The sequence below is a fragment of the Botrytis deweyae genome (genome assembly GCF_014898535.1).
Source record: "Botrytis deweyae strain B1 chromosome Unknown BDEW_029, whole genome shotgun sequence".
Classification (NCBI taxonomy): domain Eukaryota; kingdom Fungi; phylum Ascomycota; class Leotiomycetes; order Helotiales; family Sclerotiniaceae; genus Botrytis; species Botrytis deweyae.
The window spans coordinates 411,265-425,153 of NW_024066236.1; the positions used below are offsets into that span (position 1 = coordinate 411,265).

The 13,889-nt window shown below is 43.3% G+C and overlaps 3 protein-coding genes across 3 annotated transcripts; 1 reads left to right on the plus strand and 2 right to left on the minus strand.

Annotated features, from left to right (window-relative positions):
• Nucleotides 1-1,648: 1,648 nt before the first annotated feature.
• Nucleotides 1,649-5,945, plus strand: EAE98_009662 (uncharacterized protein; the record flags this gene model as incomplete). Its single annotated transcript, XM_038957283.1, has 10 exons — nt 1,649-1,912; nt 2,757-2,885; nt 2,940-3,064; nt 3,119-3,312; nt 3,363-3,788; nt 3,841-4,250; nt 4,307-4,736; nt 4,784-5,262; nt 5,315-5,618; nt 5,668-5,945. The coding sequence occupies 10 exons, from the start codon at nt 1,649-1,651 to the stop codon at nt 5,943-5,945; spliced, it is 3,039 nt and encodes a 1,012-aa protein (XP_038806476.1).
• A 2,904-nt stretch (nt 5,946-8,849) lies between these two features.
• On the minus strand, nt 8,850-12,446 carry EAE98_009663 (uncharacterized protein). The gene is made up of 3 exons (XM_038957284.1): nt 12,164-12,446; nt 9,986-12,102; nt 8,850-9,850 (listed from the first exon to the last, which is right to left on the minus strand). The coding sequence occupies exons 1-3, from the start codon at nt 12,280-12,282 to the stop codon at nt 9,123-9,125; spliced, it is 2,964 nt and encodes a 987-aa protein (XP_038806477.1). The 5' UTR covers nt 12,283-12,446; the 3' UTR covers nt 8,850-9,122.
• A 414-nt stretch (nt 12,447-12,860) lies between these two features.
• On the minus strand, nt 12,861-13,256 carry EAE98_009664 (uncharacterized protein; the record flags this gene model as incomplete). Its single annotated transcript, XM_038957285.1, has 1 exon — nt 12,861-13,256. The coding sequence occupies one exon, from the start codon at nt 13,254-13,256 to the stop codon at nt 12,861-12,863; it is 396 nt and encodes a 131-aa protein (XP_038806478.1).
• Nucleotides 13,257-13,889: the final 633 nt, after the last annotated feature.

The window sequence follows — 13,889 nt, forward strand, 5'->3', positions numbered from 1 at the left end:
TTTGATTTCTTGGCTTGGTGAGGGGTAGTGGATGATTGATGTTGCACTGCATGCATAAGTACTCACGACATAAAGTACGGTGTGTAATATAACAGATATCCGATGTGCCAACAATGGAGCCAAAGCCAAAGGCGCATGTGTGTTTCAACGTTTACTTTTACGTATATTTACTATAATCGATTCATGTTTGGAGGAAGAGGAGAAGGGGGAAGGGTTAGTCATGGCAATCATCTTTCTCTCCTGTTTTTACCATTTTTCCCTTCTGTGTTTCTATTCCCTCGATCTCTTATCAAATTATCTGTTCGCCTTGTTTTCCTCGCATGGATGATAGATCGAAATTCGATGGTGAGATTTGGGATTACAGTTTCATACGTATCAAACAGCAAATTGAGTCACGAAGTCATGTTTGAATAGATCGTTCCATTGTATACATGTATGTGGAGGGCTAGGCAAGCATTTACTATCTTGAATCTGCATCGCGCATAGGTGCACACAGCAACGCAAACCTAAACGCAAACGCGCCTCTTATGAAGGAGAGGAGGCGAACCAATTAATGCCATAATTATGAATCTTTGGTGTGTGCAATATACAACGATTCAAATTGCTTCAAGGTATTAACTTGACTCATGAATGACACTTGATTGCTGGCTCATGATAATATTTGGGCTTCATTTTTCGTCACAGATCAATTTAAATTTCTCTTTCATCTTTCCTCACTCGAATCTAATGGGCAAAGAAGAGTCTCATCTCATATCTCACCTCTGCTTTGAGCTTTAATTCACTTGTAGAGTGTCTTTCCTCCAATCAAAAAAGTGAAGGTACCCTCTCGGCTCCTTCCAATTTCCAATTGACTTCCATCCCACTAGCGCCAAATCCAAATCTACGTTGACTTAGTCTCGCTGTCGCCTCTCGTTCTTCGATTCTTTTTCCCACAACAACAACAACAACCTTTCTATCTACCACATCAATTTTCTCTTCTACACAATAGTTTCTATCGATCTACACAACAAACTACAAGTAAGTAATTATTTCCCTTCAAGAATCGAATTGGTTTGTCCTTCTGCTTGAAGTGGACTTGAAAATCTATTTTCAGGTGAAGTCGCGTTTGTTTGCTCTCTTGACCGCTGGGGTTGCTTGCTTTTCCTGACAACCCAGCTTCTCAACTTCAAAGACCACTCTCATCCATCGCAACAATCTTTCCCTTCCTATCTGATATCTATTCAACCGTCAATTTCATCCCAAATTTGTTATTAATTAGATTTCCATGTTTCGCACAAGCTAATTCCAATTCACAGCTTTACTGCCACAATCTCTGGTTGTTGCCTCGCACAATTACAGCCAAACCAAAACAACAATCCTCAACGGTGATCAACTTTTGGTGAGTCAAAACAGATTGATTATTTTTTGCCATCCTTGTCACTTGCTCCCGATCTTGTTCTCGCCGTCGCTATTTTCACAATCTGACATCTTCCTCCCTTTGTTACCTACCCCCACGACGATCTATCAATTTCATATCACTTTCACGATCCAAGTCTTTACCATTATCTTTTTCAAGCCATCCATCCCCTTCGGTCGAGTTTTTCTTGCCATACATAGCAATTACTAACACACTGCTTCTCAAATTACAGACGCCATCAAAACCGACATCATGGGTGCTGGTCAACAGCAGCGTCGCGGTCAGGGTCCACCTTCATCGGCTGGAAATCCTGGTCAGCAGCAATCACTTCCTTCAGTATCACAATCAGTCGCTGGTGGACAACAAACCAAATCATCAGGCATTCCTCAAGTTGACGGACCAAATGACCCACGCCAAAATCCATTTCCGCGTGGTCCTGGTTATGATCCCGCGAGAGACCCGAAGCAGGACGAGACCAGAAAGTTGCGTTGCGAGCTTCCCTCTTATCGTGAAAACGTAAGTAGCATATTTGCTTTATCTGTCTGTTTGGCCATGGTGTTTTTACAATCTATGTGGAAGCAGTTGCTGCTTCAAGGAAGTATGCCAAGCTGCTTGGTGTTGTGATGCGAGTCATCTGTGGTTGGATTCCTGCACTACATTCATTTCTTAACTTGATGGTTTCAACCTCGCTGTTCCCACTCGCAGCTGAGGTCAACAGGCTGTTGTACCTGTCCATCAACCTTCATTTCTCACTTTTTACCCCTCCTTATCTTGTCACTCCCCGACATCTTACCCATTCAAACCCCCCCCCCCCGCGCTAGTTGCTTGATTGAATTCCTACTATTCCTGGAAGGAGTGAGGGGAAATTGAAAGGCAGTGACCCATTTCCATGCACAGTCATACCCCCTTCTATGACCAACCAGGTTTGGACAGGATTCACTTCGTCAGGGCATTAGCGCTCTTTCTCTTTCTTTCCCCCCTTCCACTAGCTCCAATCTACTGGCTACAAAAGAGTTCTCCTCTGCCCTCAATCCCCATCTCTCTTACAACCAAACACTCCAACCCTTTCAACTCTTTACTCCTCCTTCAACCATCTTTAACCCTCACACATATCAAAACATATCACTATCCCTTCCAACTACTACAAGCACAATCAAATCTACCACATTCACGAGTCTTTACTGCAGGTTGACTTTTCAGCCAGCACTTCTGACTTGCTTTCTCACCTCATATCTTTACCCTTCAAACATCCTCATCTGTATCCGCGTTTTCTCTTTTCCTCTCACTTTTTTCACAAACTCGATAAACTGCAAAAATGGAACAAAACCATTTCTTCAAACGTGAAACTGATTTCAAACAGTATGACATGGCCCCCGAGACGCTTCTTCCAGCTCGCCCAGGCTACAACTCTCAGGGAAAGGCAATCAACATTCGTGTGAACCAGTTCAAAGTCGTGGACGCTCCAAACAAGGACGTCTACCAGTTTGATGTAAGTATCGAGATACTCGCATGGCTCACCTTTCAAATACTAACAGATATCAAGGTCTTGGTTGGTAAAGGTGCTGAAAAGATGGGACTCATCAAGAAGGTTTGGGAATCCAGGACCGTCCAGAGAGAGCTGGCAAAGCATGGCAAGTTTTGGCTCTGGGATGGTAATAAGATTGCATGGTAAGTATTTTGCTCACTCCAACTCACAATTCACCCCTTGCTTATATGTATTAGGTGCTCAAATCCATTGGCCCGTGGTGAATTCCGCATTCTCGTTGATCTTGATCTCGAGGCTGGCAAACCAGGTGGAGACCCCGACCGCATGATTTATTGCACAATCAAGCAAACAACCACCATCAGAATGGCTTCTTTGCACGCCTATCTTAATAAGGAATGCGATTTTGACAACAATGTTCTTTGCGCTATCAGTAAGTCTTGTTGGTGCAGCCCCCATGAATGTAACTAACTCTCATGATAGACTTCCTTGATCATATGATCCGTCAATGGCCCAGTGAGAAATACGTTGTTCAGAAGCGTAGCTTCTTCGCTCGTGGCGTTGACCGTTGTCCTTTGGACATTACCATTGAGGCCATGAAGGGTGTCTATCAATCAATTCGCCTTTGCAACCATGTAAATGAGAAGGGTCCTGCTATCCGTGGCTTGGCAGTCAATGTCGATGTTGCCAATGGCACATTCTGGACATCACAAGACTTCATGCAGGCTGCCCGTAACTTGTGCAGTGTTCCTAGGAACAAATCACTGGATTATGATCTCTTCAGAAAGCATCTAAGACCTGAGCAGAGAGTCATGCCAAATGGTAGACTCGAGAAGTCTGCGGAATTCTTGACACTTGAAAAGATGAAGAAATTGAAGTTCACTTTGAAGCATCACGGCAAGACAGATGGTATGTTGTTTCTCACCACTCGCAAATGGATATTACTAACCTTTGATTTTAGACCCGAAGATCTATACCGTGAAGAGATTCACTTTCCGTCATGAGCCCGCATATGCCGCTGATGGCGTCAATTCTAAGAATCATTTCTTCACTCCCAAGGATACTGGAAAGGAGACGTCCATCTACAATTACTTCAAGTCTAAATATAATATTAACCTTAAGTACTGGTGGGCTCCTTTGATCGAGACTGAGAGAGCAGGCTTCTTCCCCATGGAAGTATGCACTTTGGCCCCGAGTCAAAAGTACCAGTATAAGCTGGACCCCAATCAGACCTCCTCCATGATCAAGTTTGCAGTCACCAGACCAAAGGTCCGCATTCAATCGATTGAGCATGGTCTTGGCATGTTGAAATGGAACGAGGATCCTTATCTCGCTCATTATGGTTTCAAGATTGACCGAACCATGACCATGGTAAGTTACTCTCCCTTGTAATAAACTTTACTATACAGTCACTTACATAACTTCAGACTCAAGCTCGTCTACTTCAAAATCCAGTAGTTCAATTCGATAGGGCTACTATTGACCCCAAGACATCCGGACGTTGGGACTTGCGTGGCAAGAAGTTCCTATATGCCAATCCAGAACCATTAGTCTCTTGGGGTGTTGCAATCGTTGACAACTGTATCCAGGAACCTGCTGTCAAGAATTTCCTCCAGGTGTTCATTCAGACTTACATTGGCCATGGTGGTAGAGTCACTAATAAGACTCCCGTAATCATGAAGATCTCTGGTGCTCCAGATAAGATCGCCGAGGGAGTTCTAAACGTTCGCAATGCTGCTGGCCAACAAGCTAAGCAAATCCCTCAAATTTTGTTCTTCATTTTACCTGATCGAAATTCTTTCATGTACGAACGCTTCAAGAAGAACAATGAGTGTCGCTTTGCGATGATGTCCCAGAGTAAGTGTGACACTCCTATTCAAAGACCATTGACTAACAGATCATAGTGATGAACGTTGCTCATGTTGCCAAGGCGCAACCTCAATATTGCTCCAACGTTTGTATGAAGGTGAATGCAAAGCTCGGTGGCACGACATGCAAGGTTGCGGATACGAAGCCACCAAAGCCCTTCTTTCCCCGTGCAACAATGGTCATTGGTGCGGATGTCTCTCACGCCACACCAGGATCTCCACAGTCCTCCATGGCTTGTTTGACAATGTCAATGGACTCTACTGCATGTAGATATGCTGCTGCGGTTCAAACCAACGGACAGCGTGTTGAAATGATCTCGCCTGATAATATTAACTCAATGCTAATTCCACTGTTCAAAGAATGGGTCGCCAAAGTTGGCAAGGGATCTGGACCGTTGCACATTTATTACTTCAGAGATGGTGTTTCCGAAGGTCAATTCGAACATGTCATTAACCAAGAGGTTAAGAACATGAAGATCGCCCTCGAGAAGGCATTTGGCTCCAAAGCCGCAGCTGTAAGTGTTTGAACTTCTCGATTCTTGATGGTCTCTTTCTAACAACTCTTAGATTCGCTGGACTGTGACGGTGTGCACCAAGAGACATCATTTACGATTCTTCCCCAAAGACAATGACATGGCCGCTGGTGACAAGAACGGAAACGCACTTCCAGGTACACTTGTCGAGCGAGACATCACTCATCCTTTCGAGTACGACTTTTACTTGAGTTCTCACTCGGCAATTCAAGGAACTGCTCGTCCAGTTCACTACCAGGTCATCATGGATGAAGCAAAAGTTCCAGTAAATGATTTTCAAAGAATGGTTTATCAGCATTGTTATCAATACATGCGTTCTACCACTCCTGTCTCCTTGTGTAAGTTTCTAAATTCTCACACCTTTTATTTATACTAATTCCTTCTCAGATCCCGCCGTCTACTACGCACATTTGGCTTCTAACCGTGCTCGTGCTCATGAAGCTAAGGGCCATAGTGCAGGACCTCGTGGTGGAGAGAAATTCCTCGAGAAGCAGGCAAAGGAAGCTCAGGATAGAGTTGCTGGTAAGGCACCCTCTAGTCAAACTGGGTCAAGCCAGCTGGTAGTTGAAGATGTTCCACTCCTTCCTTTGGGACAAGTCAACCAAAATGATAAGGTTGATTCGGGAGTCATCTCGAAGCTCCGCACTGGCATGTGGTACATTTAAGTACTTGCATCACTCCATCACCAACACGATCTTTGACCCTTGTCCTTGATCTCGAAACCATTTTACTTCTTCATTTTGTTTTATTACGACTTTTCGATCTTCGGATCCCTGATCTTATGATTTCTCAATCTTTCTCTGCTCGCTGATTGCTATGGCAATTGGTTTATGAGGGATTTGGGAATAGGACTTGTACTTTCACTTCTTAGGACTTTGATCTCATCTCGAATTCTTTTTCGAGGGATTGAGTTTTCACAGTTTCCTCCTCTTTACTTATGCATATGGGTATCCGGAAGTCGGTATGGACTTGATGATGGGAAGGATATTATTGATCAAGCAAAGGTTTATTTAATTTAGTGGTGCGATAGTTGCAAGACGGGGTTCTTTTTCTTTTCATTTCATTGTAGGTTTTAGTTTGATGTTCTCGACTGAGAAATCTTCCTACTAAAGTGCAGATATGAATGGGAATTGACGTTCTTGCGGTGGGTACTTAGTTAGGTTTCAAGGAAATAAAAATTTGCGATTGCAATTAAGATCAAGACTCGTGCTGATGATTCGTGAATGGAAATTCTCCTTTAACAGTAGTCGATGGGCCAAGAAATGGGGCATAAGAATCTCGAAAAAAGCGACCACAAGAGAGCTTGTTGAATGTGGATCGATGGTGGAAAGTAAATGAAAAAGAGATGGCTAGTTTACTTGTTTTACAAAGGGTGAAGAAAATTAATTTATGCCAATCTCTGAAATGTAGACAACGGAAGGAGATGCATAGTAGATAGAATGTAACGTCGATGAAGTGCGTAAGAATGACGAGTTGTGGAGTACGTTAAAGATATGAGACTGGAGAAGAACTCGGTCTTTTGGAGGTAATCCTTACACATCTCTTTGGGTGATTAGCAGCGTTTTTTTAACCAGCGATAGGTACATATCTAGCCTGCGGAACTATTCATGGATCTGACATTGAAGTATTCACAGTTACCTCTCAATATTGTTCCCACCTTGAGCATTGAATCCGCATCTCATCACAACCAAGGTCCTATTCACATTCCGAACTTATTGAGAACCTTCATTTTTGCAATGCCTTCTCTATATAAGGGCAATTGTTTGACTCTTATTTTCACACCAAAAATTCATGATGGCACTGACAGAAGATTGTCTAGATATCGCAGCAAATATATATCATTATTTTCACTCAAGACGGGAAATATCACGAGAATAAAAACAGCCAATGGATTCAGAAGATTCGATTTCGTCTTGTGTATCTATTAATCATTCAATGATTCAATTTAATCTGGAGTATTCCCAAGTCAAGCCCAGCCAACCAGCCAGCCAGCCAGCTAGCAACGAAACACCAAAACGCCTGAACACCAAATTTGTAAGATATCAAATCTCACCATATCTAACCTCCAAGCTTCAAACCCCGTGCTTAGATCTACATCAAAATGAAGCAACGAAATCTCTTTCCTCAATTTCAGCGCTTGCTCGACTTCTTCTTCGTATTATCATCCTCTGTGGCAGGTTGGGTACTCGATAAACTTCTCTTGCCTCCACTTTGGACTGGCTTGCTTTTGTCTTCGTTGGTGCCGACAGCGAACGAGACGCGTTTCCCGGAGTTCTTGGGCTTCCCGGAGTTCCCGGAGTTCTTGGACTTCTCGCTATTCATGTTTATTGTTTAGTAGAGGGGGACTTGTTTCTATGATTTCGAGAGACGTTTGGAAGACACTTGAGTCTTGTGCAGATGGAAACTTTTAGAATGTAATGAAATTGATGGGGTTGATGTGAGATGATTAGAATTAAGATGAGCAAGAAAAGGACTATATAAATATGAAAATTTCAACTCAATCACGCAACTATTTGTTGGAGAACTTCTCGATCATCAACCTTTGACCATGCCACATTCACAAGCTATCACCATCATACCTGTCCATTAACATTTTTTTGTGCTAAAAATATCACAGAGGTCTAGATATTGCCGTGGCGATGTATAATAAGAGGGTCATGAGGTCACCAGTGGGTGTACGGATTGACAGGACACCACAAAATCGGACTTGTGAATATCTCTTGATATATCAAACCAAACATCTTCAAATTTATTACATTCATTCAATGGATTTGAAACAATCAAGTTATAAGTATTGATATCAAACAATTGAAGAATGAATTTATTAGAAATTTCGAAAGTTGGGAAGTGTCCCGTGAATCCATGTACCCACTGGTGGGTTTCTCACCGCGAGACCTGCTAGGCAGCATGTGGTTTGAATGAATGCCCATTTCATTTTCATGGTGAAAACATCTTGGAAAATTCTATGCAATTCTGTTGCAATCGATATTTTTGCATCTCATTTTCTCCGACTTTCTCTAAGGCTTTACTCGATCTATACACCCTAAATGCTGTAACCGGCTCTCAATGTGCGCAACTCGCGCTCCAACTCAACTCTCAAGTAACCTTACAAACACTCCAATTCAAATCCACACAAAGACACACCCACATCTAAAAATATCTCAGACCTACTGGCCTTCTTAGTAGAAGCCTAAATGAATTACGCCCAATATCAGACCCTTATTAGACATTCATCAGACCCTCCGTTCATCATTCAACTCTATTTCTCGGACTCGGCCCCAACATTAACCCTGAAATCATCCTGCCGGGGGTCTTTGGTCTTCCGCCTTCTCCACTTTTCAGCCAGTTGTCGCTTAGCTTGTGCTAACTAGCCCACCGCATGTTTGGCCAAAACCAAGCCAGATGTAACGTCACTCGTTATTACATTATGAAACTTTCATAGAAATAATTCATTGGGTAGATACATGAACCTGAAGACAGTTGATCAATTTTTGACTGCAACGATGTTGAGCGGACTTAGACAGCTGGAGCGGGGTGTCTACACCCAACACCCTTCTCACCCAGAACCCAGATTAAATATCAATAGTATTCACAACATTGATAGTTGCATAGGTTTTGAATTCATACGTCAAAATGCAATAAATTTCCGTTAAAATGAGATGTCATATGAGACATGAAGTTAAACTCACTAGTCTTAACGCCCATCCTTCATACGCTCGTATACTTCAGAAACTCGATTTTCTGTCAGTATCTTCGAGGTATTGCCAAGCCAGGTATTCAATAAACCCCAAGAACGCCCATTCAATACACCCATCTGCCCGTACCATCCATTTCATTGTCCGTTAAAACCATTTCCCAGTAATTCCACCCAACAACATGCTCCTCTTCTGTTTATTGACATACTTACTGACGTCATCCGCCCACCCCGCACTATTCTCTTGTACCTTATCCAAATTATCTCCCATGATATTAAGCTTCTCCGTCCTCTCATTGAGTTGTCTAGTCATGTAATCGCCCCACCCCTCTTGACTCCCACTAGGTCCAGCTCCACCTCCAGCACTCCGAGCTAATCGTTCCTCCTCAGCCGAAGCGGCAAGCATACGTTTGCTAGGTGGACGATCAGGACCACCGATTAAAAGATCGAGATCAGTGGGAGAGACATATTGAGTTCCGGATATCCATTGGAGGTTTGAGATCGTGGGACGAGGAGGAATCAATGCTTCAGGATTGAACAATTTATCTTGACTTCTTCCAAGTGGAAGTCCGGTTCCCCAGACATTAACCATTGCTATCTCACTTGGACCAGTCCAACCAATAATATCCCCAGCGGGTGTGACGACACTATTCGATGAGCGGGTTTTGTCCAGCATGTCCAGTTTCGATGAGCCAATTTCTTTGAGTGCTGGGAGCGAGTAAGCGCGAGCTGTTCCATCACCAAATACTCCGACGAGAGCGAAACCGTGAAGTTCGAATTCGGTTACGGTAGCAGAATCACAAAAGACATCATCAAAGGTTTTGTGAGCACCTTTGGCGCTGGAGGGTTTGAATATGCGAGCTTCAGTTTGAGTAACTATAGGATTGTTAGTATTATATTATTTGGAATAAGAAACTCAGCCAAGAAAGGATTGACCGAAAGGTTTAGAAGATACTGACCTCCTCACATAGGAAAGGAGGTCAATAGCAACCATGATTATAGTGAACTTACCAACTACAAGGGCACCGTGTGTTTGCTGTCCATTGCGGAGTGCAGCTACGATAGGACCTGTTGCTGATGCAGGTTTTCCTGTTTCAGCTACAATGGGTGTAATCGAAATTACCTTATCGGAGCAAGAGGTTACTCCGGCTAACTGAGCTGTATATCCACCATTTTGTTGTGGTAAGATTTTGAATGTGGCGACCTTACCATTGTTTGTTCCCACGAAACAAGCAATGCTGGAGTATTTATCATCATCTAGTGTCATGACTCCGAATTCAATACATACGGGCCACTCCGGTTTGGCAGCAGTTTGGCTACTCCCCTTTCTCATGAAACTGCTTCTTTTATCTTGTTTGATGAAGTCACTCATTGCAGTGGTGAAGATGACCGATGGCCCTCGGAGATCGATGATTGAGAAGATTCCACCTTCAGACCCAACTCCCACAAATCCCACGTCTGACATACGGATCGCACTTATGGGTCCTTGTGCCATGTCATAAAGGATGAATGGCTGCAGACCTTCCTTGAGAGACGGCTCTGCACGAACAGAAATATCCGTGATACCTCCTGGCTGCCTCTCGTTTGCCGGTTGCTCGCTACCATAGGCTCTATTGCCACCCCACCTATACACCACGACTTCACCAGCTGCTGTTCCAACACACAGTTCCCCAGTACTTGAAGCCATATTGACAGCAGAGATATTGACAAATTCAACACCCGCAACAGCTCTGGCCACATCGACTTGTAGCATGCCCGAGTTTTCTAATTCATCCCCATGACCAGCGTCCCAAATTCGTACTGTACCATCACCGTGAGCCGTCTGAATAATATTACGAGCTTCATATCTCCGTAAATGCTTTACTCCCTCGGCCCCTCCTTTCAGAAGTTGAGGACCTATTGCTCGAGTTTCTGTCATGCCGAGCCATCGTCCACGTTCAACGGCAGATACAGTCACGAAATTGACGAAAGGATGAACAAATGTAAGAGAAGGGTGGAGTTGGTTGGTGGGTGAAATAGGATGACCACTAGGGAAACTTAATGTAACTAGCTCACCAGATGTCAGAAGTGCTACAACGGCGATAGGATCTTGAGCACCGGCAAAATGTGGAGAAGCACGAGGAATGAGACAAAAATCTGCTATATCCACATCAACAGGAATTGGTAGGAAATTTGAACGTTTTCCATCAAAGTGATCCGTCAGAATTTGCCAAGTGGAAGTCGCATAAACAGGAGTTACTCCCAGCTCCATAAATGTCAATCCTTTGTGAGGCATAGTGGTGGGAATTCCACCAGCTATGAGTAGACCAGTATCATCAGGGTTTCCTTTGCAGCACCAAGCTATTTTGGCAAAATCTCCCTTCAACGAGAAGGTATCACCGGAGCCTTGCGGTTGGGAGCCAGGTACGTTTACATGTGTATCTTGTAAGGTTCGAGCCATTATAATCCGGCCATCTTTTGGATCCCAAAACACAATGCTTGCATCATCATGCGCTGTAGCAATGAATGTTCCAGTTGGATGCCATAGAGCTTGTGTAAGACGTGGTTGCCTCGGCGTACTCTTTCCCATAGGATCTCCATTACCGCCAGGTGCTCCAGCTGGAACTTCATATTGAAAGTATTTGATGGGTTTGTTTTGTTTGAAAGAGTATATCACAGCCCCTTCTGTGTATCCTATCAATAACTGACCAATATCTCTGGGATGTAGTAGTAAAGACACGCAACTTAATAACCTCGATCGTGGGTTCATTTCACGCCAGAAGTTGGGAAGACGCAATGGCGCAAGCTTCTCTCTATCCAAATCGTAGCAGATAATATCTCCAGTTTGTAGTCCGATCAAGCACCAATCCAGCATAGGATCCGTCACAATGGTTGTCACTACTCCTGGCGGAGAGTAAGCCGCCAACTTCTTTGCCGTTGCCAAATCCCATACTATCACTTCGTTTTTGGAATCCACACTGATAAGTCTATCGGCGCAAAATTGTAAAGTTTTGACTGATGCTCGGCGGGGTAACGTAAGCTTTACTTGAACCCTCTTCTGACCAAAGATATAAATTTGTCCGCTTCCGAATGTCGTTTCGTTCGTTCCCACTGCAAGTAGAGATTGTACCGGATCGAATGCAAGAGAACTAAAAGGGCGAAAAGTTAGTTGAATGCCTTCGATTCCGACGGCGACAGACCCGGACATACCCTATTTGAGAATTGATGCCGAAACGATCTAGATCATCCGGCGCAAATAGACCTGGCAATATACCAGCGGATAAATCATTTTGTATACCTGCTTGTTTTCCACGTAGAAATGCTGCCATTTTGATCTGACAGACGTGGAATTGTAATTGTTGTTGATTTGGTGTTTTGGTGTTGGTTATTACCTACGATGGTGAGTGACCAGGAGGATTAATGCTGTTGGAAGAACCCTGAAATTGCTTTATTTGCGTCATCTGAAGCAACGTACGTGGTATTTCTTGGCTATGAATAATGAAATAGATATTCAGGGGGTTTTGTTAAACATCATTAGACAAAGATCATCGTCACAACTCAAAATATGTATATCTTCACATTGATTGACATGTTATCATTACTCTAAATTGATTTCTTATCCGTCCACACAGACATTCAATAATGTGGGCGCATGCGCTATGAAGTAGTTTTTGACAGCAACAGTACCCTTACAAAAGTTGGTACCTGAGGTCCAAGCCACCAACGAACAACCACCAGGTGCATCTGCTTCACAGAACAAGTCAAGCATCCAAATATTAAAGTCCTTCAAAAATGTATATAAATTCTCCGCTCAATAATGATTGATTATAGAACTCCATGTCTCATATGGCAAATCTTGCTCATGTTGCTCATGTCCATTCTCATACCTCCCAAGCGCAAATCACTTTCAGTGTCGAGGTTGTCCTTGTTGCCATCCCCAAATCTCCCAATACTCATGCCAGGCACTTCGTATATTTGCATCCCTATTCTGCAATCTTAACAAACCTTCTTTCATTAAAGCAGGAAGTTCCATCTCCAGTTCTTCTCGCCGCACTCCTGCCTTGATCAATTCTTGCGTCAAGTCGATTTGTTTCTTGATTTGCGCGACAGGATTGATATAATACGGTGGTGGGAGGATTGCATCAGCGGCTCGTTTCTCTGCTGCTACTCGATCGCAGTCTTTGCAACGCGGTAATGTGCGGTCACAATCGAGGGAGGCTCTAATTCGAGGGAATTTGAGAGCAATATATGCAAATGCAGGAGGTAACACGAGGGGACGGTCGCAGGCTGGACATGCGGACATGTTGGATGTATAAACGAGTCTCGAAAGAAATGCAATCGACAATGACTATAGGTGAGTATGATTCGAGGATGATTGAAAGGTATAGCAAATGGTCATAATTGAAAGATTGATTTGAACCTTCTTGATTGTACAGTTATTATCCTTTTTACCTGATGTGAACAAAGAGAAAGTTGCAGATATGGGACTGGATTTGGCGACCAGAATTAAAAATTCTTTTCTTCGCGCTGCAAACATTCTTTGTCCATTTTGGTGTCTGAAAGCAAATAAATTGGCAACGACGACACGAGCATGAGCCCAACAACTTGATCCAATAGCGCGCACCATGCCGTTGAATCCAAGACAATGCCATTTGTAATCGGCTCTGAAAACAATAAAGAAAGTAACAATAATGGATGTAAATGTCCCGTTTTTTATATTTCTCCATGACCCAACGCATTCTCATGCCATAGGATGGAGGGTAAGTAAACGAAAAGATTCTCTTCTATCCTGCAATTTCCCCTCCAAGATCCCGCCATTGAAAGACAAAAGACCAGAGTGAATATTGAGGAATCAGTTTTAGTTTTATGAAGAGAAAAAAAAGAAGAGGAACTCGAACTTGAAGATTGGAGGTTATCTTGTATTCGAATTTTCATT

Excerpts from the sequence above, each read along its gene's own strand:
- EAE98_009663 (XM_038957284.1), bottom strand. The coding sequence starts at position 12,282 with ATGGCAGCATTTCTACGTGGAAAACAAGCAGGTATACAAAATGATTTA. Across the intron at positions 12,103-12,163 it reads GGCATCAATTCTCAAATAGG|TTCTCTTGCATTCGATCCGG; the intron begins GTATGTCCGGGT and ends TCGCCCTTTTAG. Across the intron at positions 9,851-9,985 it reads ACACGGTGCCCTTGTAGTTG|TTACTCAAACTGAAGCTCGC; the intron begins GTAAGTTCACTA and ends ACAATCCTATAG.